The sequence below is a fragment of the Capra hircus genome, chromosome 15 (genome assembly GCF_001704415.2).
Source record: "Capra hircus breed San Clemente chromosome 15, ASM170441v1, whole genome shotgun sequence".
In the NCBI taxonomy this organism is placed as follows: Eukaryota; Metazoa; Chordata; class Mammalia; order Artiodactyla; family Bovidae; genus Capra; species Capra hircus.
In genome coordinates, this window is record NC_030822.1 from 57,896,131 (window position 1) to 57,922,795 (window position 26,665).

Here is a 26,665-nt window from a genome sequence, read left to right on the forward strand (position 1 = left end):
ACCTATTATAATGGCTATGATTTGTTTTCTCTTATTAAGGTGGGAAGAGCTAGACCAAAAATTCAAATTTGATACCTTCAACTAGTTCAGACAAGTGAAACATTTAAAAAAAAAACACTATTTCAAAAGATATTAATAATTCTCATCTCTTGATGTGACTGTTATGTAAGTGATCTAAAATTGTCAGTTGCCCTGAGGTACTGGGTAGGTAACAAGGAGTGGAGTGGCATGAACTGCATTGTTCTCAAGGCTTTGGCCTACAGGGCATTTCTTTGCACTTATGTGGACAGATCTGGATTTCAGATGTCATGTGGGCAACTAAGCATTGCCAGACCAGAAGCTCCAAGTTCACTGTCATCGATGGAATGATGCATTAAGTTCTTGCAGAGGCCTAGTGTTTTTATAGTTTACAGCAATGATAATCTCAAGCTTTCAGGGTGTCAAATTATTTGGTGAATGTTAACTACTTTGCCCCGGTTTTCAGTAAGTCGTTCAGTGATTACTGTGTTTTTGTAATAAAGACTAAACTTCTAAAAAAAACCTCAATTTGATATTGTTGTTCCAAGGGAAAATATTAATATAAAAACTTTACTCCTTTCCCTTATCTCCAAATAAGCCTGTAAAGGAAAGTCGGAGCAATTCTACTTTACCTTCATCAATATGAAGTCAGAAAGCAGAAGGATGAGGAGAGACCTAGAAACCTGTCTCCGTCTCTTACTCAAAGCTGATGTTATCCCTGTGTTGGAGTTTCGTGTAACATGGTTCATATCATGTCTTTTTCAAATCATGCTTTTCCCATTGGACAATGTCCAATAAACAATACAGACATAATAACCTACTGACAACTAAATAGCAGGACTAATGAAATACGCCAAAGCCTTTGACTGTGTGGATCACAATACACTGTGGAAAATTCTGAAAGAGATGGGAATACCAGACCACCTGACCTGCCTCTTGAGAAATCTGTATGCAGGTCAGGAAGCAACAGTTAGAACTGGACATGGAACAACAGACTGGCTCCAAATAGGAAAAGGAGTACGTCAAGGCTGTATATTGTCACCCTGCTTATTTAACTTCTATGCAGAGTACATCATGAGAAATGCTGGGCTAGATGAAGCACAAGCTGGAATCAAGATTGCCGAGAGAAATATCGATAACCTCAGATATACAGATGGCACCACCCTTATGACAGAAAGTGAAGAGGAACTAAAAAGCCTCCTGATGAAAGTGAAAGAGGAAAGTGAAAAAGTTGGCTTAAAGCTCAACATTCAGAAAACGAAGATCATGGCATCTGGTCCCATCACTTCATGGGAAATAGATGGGGAAACAGTGGAAACAGCGTCAGACTTTATTTTTTTGGGCTCCAAAATCACTGCAGATGGTGACTGCAGCCATGAAATTAAAAGACGCTTACTCCTTGGAAGGGAAGTTATGACCAACCTAGATAGCATATTCAAAAGCAGAGGTATAACCTTGCCAACAAAGGTCCATATAGTCAAGGCTATGGTTTTTCCAGTGGTCATGTAAGGATGTGAGAGTTGGACTGTGAAGAAAGCTGAGTGCCAAAGAATTGATGCTTTTGAACTGTGGTGTTGGAGAAGACTCTTGAGAGTCCCTTGGACTACAAGGAGATCCAACCAGTCCATCCTAAAGGAGATCACTCCTGGGTGTTCACTGGAAGGACTGATGCTAAAGCTGAAACTCCAATACTTTGGCTACCTCATGTGAAGAGTTGACTCATTGGAAAAGACTCTGATGCTAGGAGGGATTGAGGGCAGGAGGAGAAGGGGATGACAGAGGATGAGATGGCTGGATGGCATCACGGACTCGATGGACATGAGTCTGAGTAAACTCCGGGAGTTGGTGATGGACAGGGAGGTGTGGCGTGCTGCGATTCATGGGGTCGCAAAGAGTCGGACACAACTGAGCGACTGAACTGAACTAGGCATCTCTTAAGTAGGTGAAGATGCAGTCCCAGAAAATTGTCTCTAAAATTCTAGATCAACATCAAAATAGAAAAGAGATTTAAAGGAGTTTTCTATTGGAGCATTGTGTAAGACTACATTGTGGAGAGTAAGAGTGGGCATTTTCTGCCATTTGATTAAAAAGTATTTTCTAGGATCCTGGATATAGTGCTTTTACTAGTGTGAGTGGGAAAGTAAAGCTGGGTAAAGTGAAACTGTTTGCTAAACGGGGGATTTTGTGTGTGTGCTCCATTTAAATGCATCTGCTTATGAGGAACTAATGAGTAGGGGTTTATCTAAGCTAGAGAAAAATTATGCTAAAATAATTTACATCAGATAAAAAATAATTTGAACCCTGGTATAATTTATACTTTTATTTTAAACTATTTTCCATCAATTTCAATACCTGAATCTCAGTCAAAAAATCAGAGTCTGTAATTCATAGCATAGCACTCAAATATTTACGTAGAAAACTACCCAGAGGGATGGGATGGGGAGGGAGGTGGGAGGGAGTTCAGGATGGGGAACACATGTACACCCATGGCAGATTCATGTCAATGTATGGCAAAACCAATACAATATTGTAAAGTAATTAGCCTCCAACTAAATAAATTTATATTAAAAAAAGAAAAAATAATAATAAAATAAAATAAATTAAAGAGAAATTATTGAATTATTTTAACAAAGTACATTAAAATAATAACATTGTATTGTAGGATACATTATGCATGCAAATGTAAAGGGAACAGTTATGTGGAATTTTACTGTTGTAAGCTTTCTATATTTTATATGAACTATAATAACATTAATTCTAAGCACATTATATTAAGTTAATGATGGCTATGGAAACCCCTAAAATAACATCTAAAAATAATACACAGAGGGACTGCAAAAATTGATTTTAGAGGAACTAAAATCAAATATTAAAAAATACTTAGTTTATCCCAAATAATTCGGGATAAGAGGAGCAGAAAACAGATGAGACAGCTAGGAAACAAATAGCAAGATGGTATTCATAAACGGACAAAACACTTCAGTTAACATGCACAGAGTGGCAGGTTAAAACAGCAGTACCCGGGAACTCAGCAACAGCAAGGAGTGAACAATTGGTATACACAGCGACCTGGGTGATCCTGCAGGGAATTATACTGAATGAAAGAAGGCAACCTCAAAGGTAACATACTATATGGTTCCATTTATATAATAGTCTTCAAATAACACAATTATAAAGATGGAGAAGAGATTTATTGGTTGCCAGGATTTGTCAGAAGAAAGGATTGTGTCTATAAGTGAGCAGCATCAGGGAACCCTGTGGTGAAGATTGTGTAGATCGATGTGGTGGTAGTGGAGGTCACACAAAGCTACACGTGTAATAAAATTACAGAGAAACACACACACAAATACACATACACACAAGTATATGTAATCTAGAGAAATCGGAATAAGCACCAATGTCAATTTTCCAGTATTGCTGCTATACCAAATTTATGCAAGATAAATCAGGGGGCATTGGGTGAAGGTTGAACAGAACCTCTCTATAAACTGACTTACAACTTCCAATAAATTTATAATTATTTTAAAATAAAAAGTTGGGGAAAAGCAACACCAAACTACTTGCTCTCTCTAAGAAATGACTTTGAAAACAATGCCACAGATACTGAAAATAAAAGGAAGGCAAAATATATACCATGCAAAAAAGAAACATAAAAACTTCAAGAAAAAAAGTATTACCAGAGGTAAAAAAGGGTATTTCATAATGGTAAAAGGTTCTATTTGTCAAGAAGACATATAATCTTAAATGTATATGCATCTAATAACACGACAGAGAAAGAGACAAACCACAATTATAGCTGGGGATTTTTATATACCTCTCCGTGAATTAATAGAACAACAACAAAAAAAATTGAAGTTGTAAGAATCCTTAGCAATACTATAAACATGTTTATTGAATTTATATTTATAGAACAGTGTACCCTTCTATTCAACATTGGACTAAAGGTTTGAGCCAGTGCAATAAGCAATGAAAGAAAAGGCATACAAATTGGAAAGAAAGAAGTACAACTTTCATTATCTACAGGCAACATGATCTTCTACACAGGAAATCTGAAAAAATCTACAAAAAGGCTGAAAAATTAATGTAATGGCAGGGTCAAGGCCAATATATATAGATCATTTATATTTTGTATGCTAGTGAGAAACAGAAACCTAAAATTAAAATACCATTTATGATAGCATCAAAAATGTGCATTACTTAGAGATTAAATTTAACCAAATACGTACAAAACCAAAAAATGCTAGACAGTACACAAAGAATTAAAGAGCTAAACAAATGGAGAGAGACAGTGTTGTCATGGATTAGACGTTAAGATTTCGACTCTCCTTTAATTGATCTATAGATTTCATGTAACCTCAATAACAAATGTCAGTCTTAAAGATGGAAATGAGTGAACTAATTCTTAAGTGTGTATGGAAATGTGAAGTACCTTGAAGAGTCAAAACAGTTTTAAAACAGAAAATTATGTTTGGAAGACTCACACCACCTGATTTCAAGATTTCTGTAATACGTAATAATTGACACAATATATTGATGTAAGGAGAAATATATTGACTAGCTGGACAGAACAGAATCCAGAAACTGTACAAAGAACTCTTGCAACTCAATAATAAGATAGCAAACAACCCTATTTTTTTTAAAGTAAAAGATTTGAAAAAAAGGTAAAAGATCTGAGTGAATACTTCATTTTAAAAGATAGATAGTTGACAAATAAGCACACAGAGGGATGTTCAACATCATAAGCCTTTAGTGAAATGAGTTTAAAACCACATTGAGATACCCACAAACCTGACAGAATGGTTAACATTTACAGAGATCGACAATATCAAGTGTGGTGATCATGCGGAGGAACTGAAACTCTCATAATTTGCAGGTGGAATATACAATGATACAGCCACTGGGGAAAGCAGTTTGACAGTTTCTTGTAAAGTTAAAATTGCCTTATACAACTCAACAATCCCACTCTCAAGTATTTATCCAAAAGAAGTAAAAACATATGCAAATATTTATAGTGATTTTATTCAAAATTGCTCGAACTCAGAAATAACTCACATGTCCAACAACTGGTAAATACGTAAACAAACTGCAGTATATTTGCATAATGGAATACTACTACTGATACGTGAAACAACACAACAAGTGAAAGAAGCCAAGAAACAAAGAGGAAAATACAATATGATTCCATTTATATGAGAAAGGCAAAAACATAGGGAGCAAAATAAAATCTGTGGTTGCCAGAGACTGGGGTTAGCAGAGGAAGGGATTGGCTTTAAAAAGATGAGTTTCAGTCTGTATAATATGTATCTCAAATTTTAAAATGCATCAAAAGTTCATAGGATGCAGTTAAATTAGTGTTTGGAGGAAAATTTATAACTTTAAATGCTAAAATTAGGAATGAAAATAGGTTTAAACTCAATAATACAACTTCCCAATTTAAGAAACTAGACAAAGAAGGACAAATTAAGTGCATAGTAAGCAGAAGAAAGGAAATAAACATAAGAGTAGATAGAAGTGAAATAGAAACTGAAAGGAAAATTCAAAAGCAACATTTGGTTCTTTAAAGAAATAAATTGATAAACAATTTGGCGATACTGGTCAAGAGAAATAAGAGAAAACACAAATTATTAATATGAGGAATGAAAGAGGTAGCATCACTGATGATCCTTTGGACATTAAAAGGGAATATTAAGAAAAAATAAATTTGCAACTCTGATAAAACAGACAAATTCCTTGAAAAATATAAATTCCAAAAGTGAAACAAGAATAGAAAATTTGAAAAAAATTGTATATTGTTAGTGAAATTGAATTTATATTTAAAAACCTTCCCACAAAGAAAACTCTAGCCCTAGATGGTTTTACTGGTGAATTCTATCAAACATTAGGGGAAAAAAATTATCTGTATTACACAATTCCTTCAGGAAATTGAGGAGGGAACACTTTTCATCTGGTTTTATAAAACCAACACCAAAAGCAGACAACTACATTACAAGAAATAAAACCATAGCCCAATAGTCCTCATTAACATAGATGCAACCTATCATAAGTAGGAATTCAAATGCAGAAATATATAAAAAGGTTTACATGTCAGGATCAAGTAGAGTTTATTCTAGGAATGCAGGAGTGGTTTACCATTTGAAAATCAATCAAAAATAATTTACCATATTAACTGCATAAAACAAAAATCATATGACCATTCAAATTGATTGAGAAAAATACTGGTGTAATTCATAACATTTATGATTTTAAAAATATCTCTCAGTGTACAAAAATAGCATGGGACTTCTTCAACTTGATAAAGATCATTTATGAAAAATCTAGAGCTAACACCATATTTAACGGTGAAAGATTTTTCCCTGAGGATGGAACAGATACAGATATGTGCTCTCATCCCTCCCATTAACACTGGTAGAGGTCTTGGACAATGCAATAAGACAAGATAAGAAGAATAAAGAGCACACAGATTAAAAAAGGAAGTAGTAAAACTATTTGCAAATGAAATGATTGCATATATAGAAAATATTAATTTTAAAAGAACTACTGGAATTAGTAAGTGAATTTTGCAAAGTCCCAGGATACAAAGTCAACATACAAAATTAATCCAGTTTCTTTATAATGGCAACAAATAAATAGAACATTTAAAGTTTTAAGTAATATTTATAACAGCATCAAAAATACTATAGAATAAGTTTAATAGAAACATGTATGACACTTCTACGTTAAAAATAATACACTGCTGAAGACACAAATAAATGGAGAGAAATACCATATTCAACAATTAGAAAACTCAATATTGTTAAAATATCAATTCTCCCGTTAAATTTCTCTGTGGATCTCACAGCATTCCAAACAAACTCCTAGCAGGTTTTTTTTTTAAGTAAAATGTGATAAGAATGAATATAAAATTTGAATATAAAATTTATTTGGAAGTACAAAAGACCTAAGAAGTCAAACTATCTTAAGAATAAAGTTCAAGGACACATACTATCTGATTTCAAGATAACAAATAGTCTGACACTTCTCAGTTAACTTAATTTTCAGTCAAGATACCAAAGCAATCCAATGGAAAAAGGGAAACTTTTTAAAAAATGGTGCTGGAACAAATTCTTTCTAAATGCAAAACAAAACACAAATCAGCAACAATAAAAACCTTGACCTATACTTCACACCATTATAAAAATTAATTCTCAACATATCATAGAATTAAATATAAGGAACTAAAAACCATAAATCTTCTGAAAGAAAATATAGGCAATGTTTTGATGAACATGGAGTAGATTTCTTAAGACAATATCCAGAAAGCACTACCATAAATAAAGGAACTGGTAAAATTGGACTTCATTAGATTTTAAAATTTTGTTCCTCATAAGCTCCATTAGACAAATGTGTAGGCAAGCCACAGCGGGAGAATAAACATTCGCAATACATAGATGACACAGGACTTGTATTCAGAACATACAAGCAATTCCTATATATCTATAATAATAATAAAAAGACAACCAACACTATAAAAAATAGGAAAAGACTTAAACAGATACTTCACAAGGAAAGATACACAAGTGGTCAATAAGCACATTAGAAAAGAGTCCCTATTTATTAGTCATGGGATGTATAAAATAAACCACAGTGAAATAGTCCTACGTGTTTACCATAGTGGCTAAAATTAAACAAAACCGGTAATACCTGATGTTGGTGAAGATGTGGGGAAATGGGAACTCTCATAGCTGATGGGTGGGAGTTATAACGTACAATCACTTTCTAAAACAATCTGGCAGTTTCTCATTAAATATATATATCTATTCTATGAGAAGTGGTGGTTACTCCACTTCTAGGTTTTACATATGTACAGCAAAATACTGTACAGAAATGTTCATAGCTTTATTCGTAATATACTAAAACTGGAAACAACACAAATGCTTATCAACAGGAGAGTGGATAAACAAATCATGGTATAGCCATAACCAAATGCTATCTATCAGTAAAAAAGAAAAACTGCTATGTACAACATGAATGAACCTCAAAAAACATTTCAATATATGTTAGGTGCAGACAAATACTGTTTGATTCCACTTATATGAGGTACCTAGAACAGCCAAATTCAGAGAGTCAAAAAGTACATTGGTAGATGCTAGGGGCCAGAGGGTAGGGTGGGGTGGAGAAGGTATATGGGGAGTTAGTGTTTGATGGGGACAGAGTTCCAGTTTAGGAAGGTGAAAAATTTCAGAGATGGATGATGATGAAAGTTGCATAATAGTGTGAATGTCCTTAGTGCTACTGAACTGTATAGTTAAATATCATTAAAATAGTATGTTTTATATTACTTGGCTTGTACCACAATAAAAAATATTAAAAAATAAATAAACATAGGGAAAACATTATGCTGAATGAAAAATCCAGACACAAAGTACATACAGCAAATTTTCATTCTTATAAAGTTCCAGAATTGGCAAAAATAATCTATGATGACAGATATCAGAATGGTGGTTTTCCCTGTGGATAGAGGGGATGGTGATTGGAAAAGAAATGGGGGATCTTTGTAAGGTGATGGAAATGTTTGATATATGGATAGGGATATGAATTGTGTGGGTGCATGCAATTATCAAAACTCATTGAACTGTACATTTAACATCTGTGCATTTCAGTATCTGTATATTATGTCTCAACTGGAAAAAGGTTTTGAAAAGTAAATTGGAAAAAAATTTTGAACCATGTTAACAAGCTCAGTAAAGTCTGATTTTAAAAGAAATCAAAGTAAATCTAGAATCTATTAATATTGAGACTTTGTAATTAAGAAAAAAGAGAAAGAAGGAGCAGAGATAATTATACAGTCTATCGTCTACTGAGGGTTAACTAAGATCTCTAGTAACTACATGCATTTTCTCATTTAATTCCCACAATAACCCATTTTTCAGCCATAGTAGGAAACACATGCTTTAATAAATAAATCTTTCTACCACCCTTAGCAAATGTCTTAGGTATAAAGTCCCTTAAAAACTCAGGAAACCAAGACATTTTTTTTCTCATTTTAAAACTGCAAGCAGTAAGTTGTAGAAGTTGTTTCATAAACCTACTGTTACCACCAAGAAATGCGAACCACATAAGATAATATCTATTACCATTTCTGGTTGCAGCGATACTCATAAAATATGTGTGTGACCTACGCCCACAATTCTGAAAGCATCTTAATTCTGTGAAATTCCTATTTCTAGACTATCTTCCCCTCACAGTGTAAGTTGGGGGCTAGTTAGCATGATTAGGTACCCCAGGCTCACTGCTAAGATGAGTCTAATATTAACTTCTCTATCGGCTCAATGAGAGTCTCAAGAAAAAAAACTTCTCTTGCATAAATAGCGGGTAATTTTACAAAAGAATCATGGGACTAGGAGATGGTAGGATGGTCCTTACCACATCCAGCACGGCGTGAACAGACACGTCCAAGTATACAGTGGTGGCCTGGGTCCAGTTGTGAACTGGCCTTACTTCCTTCCGATATGTCTGTAATAGCTGCTTGGTGAGATGATGCAGAGCAGGACTCCTGGAATGAGGCGTATCTATGGCCAGGATTCCTGAAAAAGAAAGCTGTCACTGTGAGGGTGAAAATAAGAACTTTGCATCTTCAGGAGACTTTAGACTGCCCAGGGCTCGGTCACTCCTGGAAGAATATAGTTTTTAGCTCACCCCAATCTGCTGAAGTTCACAACCAACTTGTGGACATTTTGTCAGACACATTTAAAGGATGCTGATGATACAGAAAACAAATTTACAAGTGACCAAATGGGAAAGAGGGGGTTAGGATAAATTGGGAATTAGGGGTTAACAGATACACAGTATGAAAAATAGGTTAAAAAAAAACCAAGGACCTACTATACAGCACAGGGAACTATATTCAACATCTTATCATAACTTACAGTGGAAAAGAAACTGAAAAAGAGCATATATGTGTAAGTAAAAGTGTTCAGTCGTGTCCAACTCTTTACAGCTTCATGGACTATAGTCTGCTAGGCTCCTCTGTCCACGGAATTTTCCAGCAAGAATACTGGAGTGGGTTGCTATTCCCTACTCCAGGAGATCTTCCCAACCCAGGGATCAAATCTCTTGTGTCCACTGCAGTGGCAGGTGGATTCTTTACCACTAGCGCCATCTGGGAAGCCCATGTGTGTGTGTGTGTGTGTGTGTGTGTGTGTAAATGAGTCACTTTATTGCACGCCTGAACACTGTAAATCAACTATACTTCAATAAAGAATAAAAAAATTAAGTCAGCTGATGGCCCAAATGCCCAATTTAGGAGAAATCTCACTGTAAAGATAAATAAACCAACTCCATCTCTGAGGGTGCAAACTTGAGCTACGTTTCCATCTTTACAGCTATCTTGCATCTTGAAGACAGCATCCTTTCTTTATTCCTGTATCACCCCCTCCTGGTACACAGGAGAAAGCTTCTGATGCACTTAGCCAGCTTCCTCCTTGGATTTTTCTTTCGATTTTTCCATTTATAATTCAAAAATCACATAGAAAAACCCAAGCAGAAACATGGACAAACCACTTGAATCCAAAGAGCTGTGTGGATTTCTAAATAATGGACTCAAGGAAAATCCAATTCATATTTTTCTCCTCAAAAATCATATTTGTTCTCTCACTTAGTCTGTCTTAAAATGCACTTGTCAGAAAACGAGATCTTCATTTTGGGAAAATTCTCTGAGGTCCCAGGGAACAACCATTTCCTGTGACCGAGGAATCTTGATTTGCGGAGGAGCCGTGATGAGCGTCGAGGCTGGAGAGGCCAGGGGAAAGGAAGCGAGAGAAATGAGCACCAGCAATTGGAAGCGACAGATCCGTGAGGGCTTTCTCGAAATTGCAAAAAGATATTTTGTTCACCAGCTTGGCCGGCCCCTGGGGGATTCAAAGCTTCCCTCAGTCATTGGACTGAAGCAAATTGCACACCCTCCCGCCACAGTGCAGGCGATCTCTATGTGTGGTGTCCTGCACGTGAATTCACCGCGACTCTCAGCGGTTTTGATGGTTATTTTGATGAGCTGCTGAAGGTACGCAGGCTCCATCAGGAAACTGTAAATGAGGTACCTTCCCCCTGTGCAACGATCCTGTTTATACCCGTCTCTTTATGAATGATACCGTGTCACTTGCCGCCACAGGCAGCAATTTCTATGATTTATCAATGCCAGTGTGACCAAAATGCTAACGACGGTGCTGGAGGGGACATCCAGACTCATTGTGTGCAGTGGAATATTCACTTTCATTACCATCCGAGCTGGGAATCTAATGAGCGTTTTAAACTCCCTAACTATTCATCCAACAAGACGCCAGAAGAGGTAGCCGCTCTTCAGGCGTGCGGGAACCAAGGTGGGTGGCTCACATCACGCATCATCTTTAGCTTTTGTGAACTGCGATTGTCAAAGATGCGCTATGAATCTTTGTTTTGTTGTTGTTCACTGGCTAAGTTGTGTCTGGCTGTCTGTGACCTCATGGACTGCAGCACGCCAGGCTTGTCTGTCCTTCACTATCTCCTGGAGTTTGCTCAAACTCCTGTCCATTGAGTTGGTGATGCCATCCAACCATCTTATCTTCTGCTGCCCCCTTCTCCTTCAGTCTCTCTACTTGGGACTGTTTCTTGCTGGCTGACCCTATGGGAAAGAATTCTGGACCCCAAAGCAAAATTAGTCTGGTGTTTTTCCTGTGAATTTCACTTACGGCAACTTCAGTTTTACCTCGCTTGGAATCTCCCAAGTCCCAGCTGGGAAAACACTGAAATGTGCGTGTTTCAATACAGGAAACCACCTGAGACAGTTAATAATTCTGAGAAATGAATGTTCTCTACACCCTCTGCTCATAGGGCCTCAAATTCCCCTCTGATATCTTTCCTGTGGATATAGGTCCCTAATGGATAAACATATTTTCAAGAATGAGTCAACGTCGTTGGGTAAAAAGAGAAAGTTCTGGAAGCTGGAAATAAGAACAAAAGAGCAACCAGGAGTGATAGAAAAATAAGCAAAGGGAAGCGTGCTTAAATAAACTACAGGGGGAAATAGTTCTTTGTTTAAAATGCAGAGAAATAATAAATTACATTTCTACTATGAATGCAAATTTGCCTGAGGAGAAAGATCAATTACAAGAGAGAGATTAAGGATTTAAGTGACCATTAATTAACAGTAAATTATGCCCCTTGAAAGCTAATGTGACATTCACACAAGCACTAAATGACTCACAGTTCAGTGATGTTTCAACAGACACTGATGGAAGCTATCAACAGACCCAGAAAAGATACCACTCTAGCACTGTCTCCTTGAATGCTAATGATCAGCATAAAATAATGCACTCATAAGATTTCTGAAAAGTAGAATGTGTTACGAACTGAGTTGTGAACCACTTCTAGGTGAAGAGAGGTTTTAAAAAGATGAGGATACACTAGAATTATTCCTTTGCTTTCCTTATTTCAGTGAGTTACATACATACCTATCTTAAAGTGTTCTGGGCACTTTGATGAAAAGAGCTGTTTCTGGTTTAATGAGTATACCACCTTTAGGACTATAAGAGACTAGAACTCCAGCAGGCTGGGACCTGGGACCTAGGGTCCTTCACTGTAGTGTTTGCACCTGGGCAAACATCTCCTGGAGAAACAGAATACAAAGAAGCTATAAGGGACTAAAAATAAGTATGTGCATGTGTAGTTAGGGCAAATTATGAACAAGATACAAAAACACCAAAATCCCAAATGCCACTTCTGAAGAGTGTTTGCCCCCCGCATACAACACTACCAAAGTGGTGGGCAAAATACCTAAGCCACGCCTCTGGCTCGATCACAGACCCACCCCTACCTTCATCCCATGTAAAGAGCCAGCTCAGCTCTGAGTGTGAGCTAGGGAACCTGTTAGTTGTATAACTTCTCCCTGCCGCAGCAGGGGCCCCAATAAAGACTTGCCTGAATTTCCTGTCTAGTCTCTGATCAATTTCTATTGAACAATAGATAACAGTACATATATCTGAGAGGTTACAATATATCTGAGAGGTTCCAAGGAAATAGTGGTTTAGGTGTGTGGTATTATTAAATACCTAATACTGATTAAATGCCTTGCTGTGTGCCAGGCACTGGGCTAGAGCCCTTTACGTAAATTATCTCATTTAACTTCTACAAGAGCTTTGTGAGATAGGTACTCTACAACCCTGTTAGGACTCACTTACAGGTGAGGGACTCTAGGCTTGGTGAGGTTAGTACTGCTGAAGATCACACAGCTTGCAGGAGAAGAGGATGGAATTTAAACAAGGCGGATCTGGATCCAAAGGCCAAGCTCTTACTCTGATACTACAGCGACCTGGCTCCCTGAGAATACTGGGAACAACAGTGAGTAGCCCTTCAAAAGGAAGAGTTGCATATGTACACTACCATGTGTAAAACAGCCAGCCAGTGGGAACCTGCTGTAGAGCACAGGGAGCCCAGCTCCATGTTCTGTGATGACCGAGAGGAGTGGGGTGGTGCTGGGAGGGAAGACGAAGAGGGAGGGGATTTATGTATACACACGGCTGTTCACTCTGTTCTACAGCAGAAACTGACACAGCCTTGTAAATCAATTATACTCCAATAAAATAAATAAATAAAAGAGTTGCATGGTGTACATTTTTGGAAAGAAACAACTCATTGTTATTTTCTGTCTTTGTGTGTTTTCAGGTCAACAATATCTTACATTTGCATTGCACCTGACAATTTCATAATGCTTTCTTATTTGGTCTTCATGAATATGCAAAATAAAAAGTTAACTTACAGGGAACCAGAATCTCTGAGAGGTACATGGACTCGCCCAGGGTCACATGGCTGGTGAGCAGTGTGGTAGGAGCACGTGGTTCTAATTCAGGCCTCCTATCCTATTCCAGCACACTGCCTCTGGGTCCAGCTCTAAATTGGTGGTTTGTTAAGTGCTCTTATATTTATAAATCAACCTGATATTAACCCAGTAAAATTTCAAAGGGTAAATACTCAGTATGATTTATGGTCAAGTGCTGACTATGAGACACTATTAAAACACTTTCTCTGCCACATTTAGAACAAAAATCAAGCGTAATACAAAACATTAAAAAGAGCAATCATTAAGAAGAATTTCTTCTATTTTCAAACCTTCATTTTTCTATTTTATCTTGCTTCGTTTAATGTTGACAATTATTTTCTGCTAAGAAACCCATTTGGCATTTAATGAAATTTCCTCTGTTTTCATTTTTATAATTAAGATATGCTTTTATCCTTTAAGTTCAACATCCAAGATTTTTAAACTTTAATGATAAGTGGCCATTTTTCTTCTCTATCCAATAAAAAAATCATTTCCAGCTGTTTGGCTACCAAATTCCTTCCTCATCTCTGTAATTGACTCATTCCACTTTCAGTTCTATTTTAAAACATGGAAATTCAGATATGAGCTCTAGGAGAACCCTCAGGAACAAAGGATGTTGGGAAACACTAGTGTGAACATAAATTTTTGATCTGTGTATGTTTTTTAGGAACCAATTGTATCCTAACTAAATGGTTCAATACGGTAGCGTTAATACTGGCACTATGGAAGTTTAATTCCAGAAATGTAGGGGGGAATATATATATATACACACACACACACACAACATATATGTATTAGTTTCTTAAGTATTTTTTTAGGGGAACTGTACATTCAAAACATGCAAGTTTCTACAGCTCATCTATAGAGAAACACTCCACATCTATACAGACTTTGTAGGACTGGATGTAAAACCCTAACACCAAAATGACACTCAGGTGTCTGTAGCTATGATGGATCCAAGGGACTCTCTGTGGGCTTCTAAAGACCAAGATTGTTTTGGAATAATAAAAATATACTCTTCAGACATACAAGTAAATCTGAGAAAGAATGCTCCAAACTCTCAACATCAATTGTTGTAAAGAGAGCTTGATTTCTGAGGAAGGAAAAATTTATCAAACAAACATTTATCAAACATTTCAGAGCATACTTTTAACTTTGTGGAAAGCCCCACTGTGTGGCCCTATGGATATACACACCTATAATTGTAGGAGCAAAGTCATAACAAAGTGTTGGTCTCCTTGTAGATTCACCGGACTGGCATTTTACAGATGGTAAATAAAAGCAAACACCTGTGAGGAGTTACATAGCACAACATAGAAAGGCTTGTCTGTAGGTTCTCGGCGTTAATATTCGATGCCTAGTAAAATCACTAACGTACTCACCTGAGGTAGCTGCCAGGACGAAGGGCCACAGAGGAGCCATTATACCTGCCAGTGTTCCCCAGGCACGTCCTGAGGATGAGAAACACAACTTGCCTGCTGGATAGAATGTCACTCAGTCTTTCCTAAAAGAGCTCCTTTCTGCTCCATTCTTCTCTGTTTGCCGGTTTATGCCGTCCTTGCTGATGCTATTTTGTAAACACTGAAGGGGACCAAAGGCAATACCAATGCCACACAAATGCTTTGGAGTTGGTGCCATTGCAATACCCCTTAACTTCTCCATTTGGTTCTGCCCCAGGATCAGATCATGGCCAACATTTCAATTTCCCTGACAGGAGATAGCTAAGTGAATAATGTAATCTAAGAGGAGCCCCTAAGGAGGGGAAATTCCACACTAATATGATTTCCTTTACAGCCTTTACCTAAGGCAATGCTCTTGCTGACATTCAGGACACTAATTTCATTAATAATTGAGATCCAAATAGCTGTTCTAAATCAGACTTATGCAGAACATCTTCAGCATTTGACAATGATTATTGGACTCTTGAATTACACTAAGCTAATGGAAACCTGGTATCATCAAATGAACAGCGACTGCGAACAGTACAGTGGGAAGAGTGGGTTTTGTTTTTCCTAATCCCCTTTCATTAGAAGAAACGTTGACTGTTTTTTCTGATAAACAGAAATGCTTCTTAAATTCTCACTGCCCACAGTGCAGAAAGTAACTACATAAGAGAGAATGTGTATAGGCTTATTAAAGATGAAATTACAAAAGTTTAATGTTCATAAAAAAGTTCTTTTTTCAGTTTCTGATTGAGCCCCACTCACTGTTAATTATTAAGGAAAAAGATACATCATTCCACATAAATTTATTTTCCATTAGTAGACTCCTAGATGCTCTAGAAACAAAAATTAAATTTCATACCATTTCCAGCATCTGTCTGCTTTTTACTCTAAATCAAATGTAGAGCCCACTGGCTTGAGATAAGTTTTCACGGAACAAATTGAGAGGAGAAATATATACCTGATCCCTGTTCTCCTAATTATGTGATCCCTTTGTTTAGAATCATGAGGCTCTCTCTCAGTGTACCCTGATTAGTTTCCCACTGCTGGTGAAAGAAGTTGCAAACACGGAAAGGGAGAAAACTAGGATGAATCCTGTAGTGTTGAGCTGGTTTTGGAAGTATCAGAGTGAGCTCTTGGTTTTCAACACAGGTAGCTAAATACAGAAATAAAAACAAATGTAAAGGTGTGTGTGTGTGTGCCTCTGTTCATAAATGCATATGTTCCTAGCTCTGTCCACTAGAGGGCCTGGGAGCAAGGACACCCCAATAGCAGTGAGCACGCCTAACACCCAGAACTTGGTCTCTAAATAGCACACGTACCTGCAAGGAAGAAATGAAGAAATGTGTGATTCGGGCCGGGACAGGAAAGTATAATATAAGAGTCTAGAACACCTCCTTGTACCATAAAGAAGTGCTAAAGAAATTATGGGGATGGGATACGTGGGCATGGCCAGCTTGAAGGGGCTCTCTCTGGCCCAATCTTTAATGATTTGACCTTCAAAACCAACAATGATGGCAAAGAATTATAACCTACAAAACAGGATAACAAATATTCCACAAGTCTATCCTGATTTAAATAAAGAGATGAATGTGAGGAAGGGAAATCTTTTCCTTTAAATTAGAATGCCAGCTAACAAATGTAGAAGAAAGAATGGAATCTTTGTAGTGATAACTAATTTACAGAAGAAACATCAATGGATGATGAAAACCAGTTGGTGAAAGTTGGATGAGGAACAGGACATTGACACAAAATACTTATTAATTACAGAGATTTAAAAAAATCTACTAGTGGAGAAGCCTGGCAGACAACACCTCAATCAAATAATGAAAATTAGCATCACCAGTTATGAGCTGTGCACCAGGAGACAGGATCTGAGGAGATGCAACAGCCCTTCTGTCTTCATCCTGCCAAAAATTCATAACTTGAATGTATCCTGGAGGAAACTCCATACTGAGGGACATTCTACAAAACAGCAGGCATGTGATCTTCCAAAGAATCACGGTTATGAAGGTTAAAGAAAGACTGAGAAACAGTACCAAACAAAAGGAGATTAAAGAGACCTGACAATTCGATGCCTGTGTGGTTCTCGAGTGGATACTTTTGTTACAAAGAACATTTTGTTAGAAATTTTCAAAATAAAAAATTGGGGAAAAAAAAGAACATTTTGGGGTGAACTAGTGAAACTCAACAGGGTCTGTAGTGACATAGTGATGTTAATTTCCTGATTTTGATTGTACTGAGATTATGTAAATTAATGTCCTTGTTTCTAAGAATAACTCTCTAAGTACTCACAGGTGAAAGGTCACCATGTTTGCAAAGAACTGTCAAATGGCTAACAGGGAGAGGGCAGTGAGTTATTTCTACTACGCTTCTAATTTTGCTGTGCATTTGAACATATTTCAGAAAAAAAAAAAAAAAAGGAAATGTAACCTAGCAGAGGAAACGGAATACAAAGTTAAGGAAAGTTTCAGAAATAACCTTGAGAGAAAGTGTTTGGTGCAGAGGTAAAGAATCTGCCTGCAATGCAGGAGACTCGGGTTTGATCCCTGGCTTGGGAAGATCCCCTGGAGGAGGAAATGACAACCCGCTCCAGTATTCTTGCCTGGACAATCCCATGGACAGAGTCTGGAGGGCTAGAGTCCACGGGGGTCACAAAGAGTAAGACACAAGTGAGAGACTGAGCAGGCACGCACAAGAGATAAGATCACCAAGGACTGGTCAGGGCCTCAAAGTCCCCTCACTCTCCAGAAATGCTCTGAATTGTTGGTTTCCACCTAAGATGAATTAGCACAGGAGAAAGGCAAGCTGCATACATCAGTGCACATTGTCATGGGCAGGGAACACAGAAGCTTGCCTTTATGCAAAGGTTTAATTGAGACGGTAATCAACATTATCATCCTGCCACACACTGTAGGAAGCCACAGCTCTAAGTCAACCCCTCCGGGACATGCTTGTCCTCCCTCCTGTCTCGCCTTCTCATATACCCATCTGTTACTGGAAGGCCATTGCTAATGATGTGTAATACAGGTACATTATGACCTTCATTAGCTAATTTAACAACAGTCTGGTGATCCTGCCTATTACAGCTTTTTATTGGCTGGTGAATTCTGCTGAGACAGAAAAGGTTTGTATGAGTGACTTATCTTCGAAGTAGTTTGCACCCAAATCCTTCCTGATCTTCCCTTGATCTCCCTGCTCTGCACCAGCAGATGACTCAGAGCTTTCTTTTCCAACCTTACTGTCCCATCTGGGTTTAGTTTATATATTTTCAGTGCCTTTACATTTGGTGTCTGTCCCTTGCTCAACCTTTAATTTCCCATGGAAACTGTCTCTTCTCACTGACTAAATTCAGCAGTTTTTACTCACATTGTTTCTTACCACCCATCAGTCAAAGAATTTACTCTCCTTCAATTCAGATCAGTCACTCAGTCGTGTCTGACCCTGCGACCCCATGGACTGCAGCACACCAGGTTTCCCTGTCCATCACCAACTCCCAGAGCTTGCTGAAACTCATGTCCATCGTGATGCCATCCAACCATTTCATCCTCTGTCATCCCCTTCTCCTCCTGCTTTCAATCTTTCCCAGCATCAGGGTCTTTTCCAATCAGTCATCTCTTCGCATGAGGTGGCCAAAGTATTGGAGTTTTAGCTTCAGCATCAGTCCTTCCAATGAATATTCAGGACTGATTTCCTTTAGGACTGACTGGTTCGATCTCCTTGCATTTCAAGGGACTCTCAAGAATCTTCGCCAACACCACAGTTCAAAAACATCCTTAGACATATCTTTAGGGGGCTTCCCAAGCGGCTCAAGTGGTAAAGAATCTGCTTGCCAATGCAGGAGACACAGGTTTGATCCTTAGGTCGGGAAGATCCCCTGGAAGAGGAAATGGCAACCCACTCCAGTATGCTTGTCTGGAAAATGCACAGAGGAACCTGGTGGGCTACAGTCCATGGGGTCACAAAGAGTCAGACACAGCTGAGCACACACACACAAGACATCTCTTTAGGAAGGATGAGTACAAGGTGAACCCTATTCAGGCACTTCAGACAAATCAGGGTATTAAAGTAAAAAAAGTGGAATTGTCAGGTGATATGCAGTAAGGCTTCTTAAATATCGCCTGGGAAAAAGAGACAATTTGAGGTTTAAATCTGCCATTCTCTAACAGCAGTTCAGGCCAGGTCAATCATTAAGAGAGCACCTAGAAATATATTTATTTCAGAGGTCCCCTCTCCACATTCCCATGAGCCTTTGCCCACTCTGTTTTCCATCACTTCCAAGTAAGATATGACACCCTTTAGATGGGCCAGTCTTTTGAAGAAGCAGGGGGAGACGGTTTATTATGCAAACATAATAAGGAAGTGTTTATTATGCAAACAGCAACTGAGTTATGTGTCCTTTAAGACTACTAAATAGTTTTTAATTACTGCTATATCAGTAAATCCCATAAATATGCAAATGCAATTAGTTCACAAAATAGGCCTTAAATATCTTTATTCCTCTCCAACAAAGTTCTTTGAAGTTAATCGCTAACTCTCTTTGTTCACTCCCTTGGCAGTCATGCTAAAATTGACAGGAATTTTGACAGATGTACATATTCAGGGGGAACCAAATTTTCTGAGCACATCTGGCCAGGCTGGAGGAGGAAAGCAGAAATGGTCACTGAAGCCAAACTCAAATATTTAATGAGTAGAGTCCCATACGAAATTTCTTCTGCTCCATAGCATTGTGCTCTGAAATAAATATCAAGGTAACCACTTGGGTTTCACTTCAAGTTCAAGGCTACATTCAACATTTGATTTTTCTCCTCGCACAGTTCAGTTCAGTTCAGTCGCTCAGTCGTGTCTGACTCTTTGCGACCCCATGCACGCCAGGCTGCCCTGTGGATTTCATTTTTTTTAATACTAATGTGCATTTTCTGGTCCCTAAAAATAAACAAAGACCCTGACCTTTTGTGGTTATGTGACATGGTTTTCTATGAGAACACAGGAGCTAAGGTTCCAGACTTTGGAGTCAGACATACCTTATCTTGCCTCCCAACTCCATCATTTGTTAGCTGCTCATGGGCTTGGTCAAGCTGCTTACTGCTTCTAAGCTTCATTCTTCATATCTGTAAAAAGGGTATAATAGGCTCTCTTTAGTTTGCTATGGTTGCAAGAGAAATTACCACACACTTAGCAACTTAAAACAAAGCTCATTTGTGACCTCAAAGTTCTCTAGGTCAGAAGCCCAGGCACAGAAAGGAATAAAATTCTCTGCTCAGAACCTCACAAGGCAGAAATCATGGTGGTCTACTGAAACGGGCTCTTACTGCATCAAAAGGGCCAACAGTGGGGACTGCCTTAGTGGTCCAGTGGTTAGACTCCATGCTCCCACTCCAGGGGCCATGGGTTCAATCCCTGGTTGGGGAACTAAGATCCTGCAAGCATCCAGAGTGACCAAAAAAAAAAAAAAGAAAAAAAAAGGGTTGGGTGGAACTGTGTACATCCCTTCCAAACTCTGCGTTCAGTGATATTAGTTAGTAGCTTGAAATCAGCCATGCTGGGAGCATTTGCCTTATGGGAACCAGCAAACACTAAAAATCAGGGTCCCTCCCACCAGCTGGTTACTATACACCCACTAACACACTAGTGCCCAATAACCTCCAACTTACAAGGCTTCACAGACCCCTCCATTACAGCACTTATTCAAGTGTAGTATCATTACTTGTTTACTCTCCTATCTCTTTCAGGATTCTGTGGAGTCCTTGTGGGCAGAGCACTGTGTCTTATTCATCTTTCTGTCTTCAGCACAGACCTTGCTACCTAGTGAGTGCTCATTAAATGTTTGAGAAGGATGGAAGGAAGAGAGGGAGGAAGGAATTAATAAATAGAAAATAATTTTGGTTTATGCAAGAAAGATGGTGCCAAGAAGGGCCTAGCTTTTTCACAACCACATCCAATATGCTCTTCTTTCACTTCATGGATATCTCATGAAGGATGGGGGAAAAAGATGATTTGGGTTTAGATCAAGATTGCTTTTATTTGGTTTGCTCCAGAACCTGCCAGCAAGACATGCAAAGGACAAACATGGGACACAAATGCAGGAAGTTCATGCCTCTCTTTGAATCTCTCAGAGGCGGCTTAAGATTCAGAGGTCTTGTGGTCATCAGGAGCGAGATGTCCCCCTGAAAGACGGACAAACATGGAATTGTGCGCTTGCTGTTTCTGTGTATGCTCCCCACAAGAGCAGTTCCAGGAAACTGCTTAGGCTGCGCTGTCAGGCCAAGAGCCTCACTCAGTGTGCCATGCTGGCCAGGCCTTATGCACAGGTCATGAGCCTTGAAGTCTTGCTGTGCCCACCCTGGGGAATCTCCTGTGACCTGTGGCTCACCACAGAGTCCAGCACTTTCTGTTTAGCTTCATTCAGGAGTGGAGAAGCCTGGAAATGGTCAATAACAGTGGCCAGTAAGATTTTTCTGGTTTGAGTCTAAATTTACGGATATTTCAGTCTCTGCTTTAGACTCAAGATGGGCAAGGGCTTTGATCTTCTAAAGCTTGTTTTACTTGTTCATTCATTCACTGTATGGAGAACTGTGCTAGACACTGGAGACCTAAAGATGAGAGGGTTCAAGGATCTTGGGGTGGAGGTAATAGATGAGAAACACCTAGACTACAATGAGATAAATGCCAGCAGACGGGTGAACTGGGCAAGATGAAATAAAAAGGGCACTTCTCTGGTGGTCCAGTAAAGACGCCATGCTTCCACTGCAGGGGGCACAGGTTTGAGCCCTGATCAGGAAGCTAAGATCCCACATGCTGTTTGGTTCGGGGAGGGGTGGGTGGGGAGGATGGGGGAAGAGCCTGGATTTGGGGTAGGTGAGGAGAAGATTTTTCACAAATGGCATTTGTTCTGGGTGAAGATCACAGTCAGCTGGGGGAGGAGAGACCTTGGAAAGCAGAAGGAATAACACATGAAAAGGCTGGAGAGTGAGATGAAAGAGCATGGCAGCACTAATAACACCATTTGCAGCAACTTCATGGACCAAGGGAGTATCGTGCTAAGTGAAGTGAGACAGAGAAAGACAAATATCATGTGATATTGCTTAACTGTGGAAGCTAAAAAAAAATGATACAAATGAACTTATTTACAAAACAGAAATAGACTCAAAGACATAGAAAACAAACTTATGGTTATCACAGGAGAAAGGAGGAAGAGGGATAAACTGGGAGTTTGGAACTGACATATACACACTGCTATACAGTCCTCTTTTTATTCCATCTTCCCCAGTTCACCCGTCTGCTGGCATTTATCTCATTGTATTCTAGTGGCAACCCACTCCAGGGTTCTTGCCTGGAGAATCCCAGGGGCGGGGGAGCCTGGTGGGCTGCCGTCTCTGGGATCGCACAGAGTCGGACACGACTGAAGCGACTTAGCAGCAGCATTCTAGGTGTTTCTTATCTATTACCTCCACCCCAAGATCCTTGAACCCTCTTATCTTATACAGCTAGTAGCAAAGAACCCACCTGTCAATGCAGGATCCGTAAGAGACATGGGTTTGAATCCCTGGGTGGGGAAGATCCCCTGGAGGAAGGCATGGCAATCCACTCTAGTATTTTTTCCTGGAAGAATCTCATGGACAGAGGAGCCTGGTGAGCTACAGTCCACAGGGTCGAAAAGAGTCGGATACAACTGAGCGACTAAGCACGCGCGCGCACACATATATAAAGTAGATAATAAGAACCTAGTATATAGCACCGGGAAATCTGCTCAATACTCTGTAATAACCTATATGGGAAAAGAATCCTAAAGTATGTACATACACCTGAAACTAACACAACACTGTAAATGAACTACACTCCAAAAAAAAATTTTTTTTTTAATTTTAAAAGAGAAGAAAAAAAAAAAAAAGCACATACTTTTCAGGGGGCTGCAAGCCTCACTTTGTAAAACTAGGGGGCAGAGAATTCCAGATTCACATGAGTTGAGTGGATTAACAAGTTCGTGTTAAAAAGTGTCAAGGGGGAAAATAAAACAGAAAAGTGAAATATTGCATAAGTCAGTGTTAAGTGCTGTTATTATAAAGCTGTCTCCAAATGGCCTGTAGCAATTATCCTGAAACTCACAACAGCTGTATTTGTCCCCTTTCTGCCACTGCTGAAATTTACACTGTCATTGCTCCAGGAGGAAGGCTTGGCACTAATAATAGGCTGGCTGACTATGGCTGGAGTGTGACAGACCTCTAGTTAGAGCCCTTGAAGACTGCCGAGTGGGAAAACGGAACGCTCTGAGAGCAAAGGGAGTGTGGTCAGAGCGCGCCTCCTTGTGGCAGCAGTCATAACTGCAGCCCCAGGAAACGCCAAGCTGTCTTCTATTTTATTACACGGTGCAATTTTCAGTGATTTTCAAGTCCCGTCTGGCCTCTATTCGTGTTACCACTCTTTCTCCTTTGTTCTGAATATCCCTCTTTGTACCCCCCAACATCAACTCACACCAACCTATCTAATCTACTTCCACTCTGTTTACAAATGTCAACTAATCCTTCCCTGCTCGTTTACTCTCCTTCCTCCAAACGCTTGGTTCCTGAGAATTTCCCAGTGACTCGGTGATTTCTCAAGGGGCTATCTCCCTACTCTGTTCCTAAGAGCAGGAAGAAGTAAAGCCTTGATGCTCTTTATCTGGAAGATTATGAATAGTGTTACTGAATGCATATTAGCAACTGCCCTCCACTCTTTTCCAGCAGCATATTGGACACCTTCCGATCCAGGGGCTCATCTTTCGGTGTCCTATCCTTTTGTCTTTCATACTGTCCGTGGGGTTCTCGAGGCACGAATACTGGAGTGGTTTGCCCCTCCCTCCTCCAGTGGACCACGTTTTGTCACAGCTCTTCACTACGAGCCGTCTGTCTTGGGGGATCCTGCACAGTATCGCTCGCAGCTTCATTGAGTTATGCAACCCCCCTCGCCACGACAAGACTGCGATCCATGAAGCGGATAATATTACACAGAGAGAATACAATTACGTAAAGTTGGCTGTCTTAAATTGTTTTTTGTTAATATATCTAAGAATTTGTGAACTCATATTTATTATAGAAGTACTCACAATAGAGATAACTAAGGAGAAACAAAGGCTTTAGCTTGACATGGCAGTGAAAACGATAGGAAAAGACTGTCCATCAGGAAGGGAGCCTGGCTGGCATACCTCACCTGTCCGCGGTTGGCTTTGAGCGGGGGCGGGGGGGAGTAGGCGTGGTGGGGTAGACAGGGGTGAACTCCAGGCATTTCCTGCTCTTTTCTTGGGCAGACAAATGTCAATCGTCCAAGGGAAGTTCTAGGAAAGCTCTGACTGACTGCCGTGCCTGCTCAGTTGTGTCTGACTCCTTGCGACCCCATGGACTGTAGCCTGCAGGCTCCTCTGTCCTTGGGATTTCCCATGCAAGAATACTGGAGTGGGTTGCCATTGCCTCCCCCAGGGGATCTTCCTGACCCAGGGATGGAAGCCCAGTCGTCTGCGGCTCCTGCATTGGCAGGCAGATTCTTTACCACTGCGTCAGCTGGGAAGCCCCCCTTAATTAAATGTTTACGTGTGTGTGTGTGTGTGTGTATGCTCAGTCCCATATGACTCTTTGTGACCCATGGACTGTAGCCCACCAGACTCCTCTATTCATGGGATTTCCCAGGCAAGAAGACAGGAGTAGGTTGCCATTTCCTACTCCCAGGGGTCTTCTCGACCAGGGATCAAACCCATGTTTCTAGTGTCTCCTGCATTGGCAGGTGGATTCTTTGCCATCAGTGCCACTTTGGAAGCCTATAAAAGTTCCAGGTATTGGCATTTGGAAGCAATAGCACACAGAAGTTGAGAGAAGGGAGCACAGAAACAGTGAAGAGAAATCTGAGATCTGGGAAGACTGCTGGAGGTTTCATACTGCAGAGTCCGCAAAGATTTGTGGGAGGCACTGATTTTATTATTTCTCCAGAAGACTATTACATTCCAAAGAAACTGATAATCAACTTTTCCAGAACCTAAGCCTGGCAGGCTACAGTCCATGGGGTCACAAAAGAGTCAGACACAACTTAGCAATTAAACAACAACAACAAATGGTATAGAAATATAAAAAGTTACCTTCAAATTAATACTGGAGGTGGTTTGGTCGCTAAGTTGTGTCCAGCTCTTGTGACCCCATGGACTGTAGCCCACCAGGCTCCTCTGTTCATGGGATTCTCCAGGCAAGAATAGTGCAGTGGGTTGCCATTTCCTTCTCCAGGGGATCTTCCTGACCAAGGAATTGAACCCAGGTCTCCTGCATTGCATGCAGATTCTTTACCAACTGAGCTACTAGCCCCTGCCAAAGAAAGTTCTTCTTGCCCCAAAATACTCAATGATGATTTTGCCATAAATTTTAGCAGTTGTTGTTGTTGTTCAGTTGCTCAGCTGTGTCTGATTCTTTGTGACCCCATGGACTGCAGCATGCCAGACTTATGTGCCCTTCACTATCTCCCAGAACTTGCTCAAACTCATGTCCATTGAGTCAGTGATGCCATCCAACCATCTCATCCTCTGCCATCCCCTTCTCCTCCTGCCCTCAGTCCTTCCCAGTATCAGGGTCTTTTCCATTGAGTTGGCACTTCACATCAGGTGGCCAAAGTATTGGAGCTTCAGCTTCAGCATCAGTCCTTCCAATGAATATTCAGGATTGATTTCCTTTAGGATTGACTGGTTTGATCTCCTTGCAGTTCAAGGGACTCTCAAGAGTCTTCTCCAACACCATAGTTCACAAGCATCAGTTCTTCGGTGTTCATCTTTCTTTATGGTCCAATTCTCACATCCATACATGACTAGTGGAAAAACCATAGCTTTGACTATATGGACCTTTGTTGGCAGAGTAACATCTCTGGTTTTTAATATGCTGTCTAGGTTTGTCATAGCTTCTCTTCCAAGGAGCAAGTGTCTTTTAATTTCATGGCTGCAGTCACCGTCCACTGTGATTGATTTTGGAGCCCAAGAAAATAAAGTCTCTGACTGTTTCCATTATTTCCCCATCTATATGCCATGAAGTGATGGGACTGGATGCCATGATCCTAGTTTTCTGAATGTTGAGTTTTCAGCCAGCTTTTTCAGTCTCCTCTTTCACTTTCATCAAGAGGCTCTTTAGCTTCTTTGCTTTCTGCCATAAGGGTGGTATCATCTGCATATCTGATGAAATTTTAGCAGAGGTACATGATTTCTAACTTGATCACATCATTTAAGAATAAGATATGAAATCCAAAATCTGAAGTCTAAACTATAATGGCATGAAGCCTAAACAATCCTGGAAGCATGTCGGGAATCACTGGAGTATTTAAAAACTTAAAAAATATAAAATTACATGGGCCCCACCTTCGCAGATTCCGATATTAT

The 26,665-nt window shown here is 39.5% G+C and overlaps 1 protein-coding gene across 1 annotated transcript in view; it reads right to left on the reverse strand.

Annotated features, from left to right (window-relative positions):
- The window catches only part of HTR3B (5-hydroxytryptamine receptor 3B), a 90,571-nt gene that overhangs the window by 30,692 nt on the left and 33,214 nt on the right, over nt 1-26,665 (reverse strand). Inside the window, exons 3-4 of the mRNA XM_018058924.1 lie at nt 15,229-15,297; nt 9,421-9,581 (exon numbers count right to left, since the gene is read on the reverse strand). Coding sequence (XP_017914413.1) covers nt 9,421-9,581; nt 15,229-15,297 — 230 coding nt within the window. The remainder of the gene's footprint in view (nt 1-9,420; nt 9,582-15,228; nt 15,298-26,665) is intronic.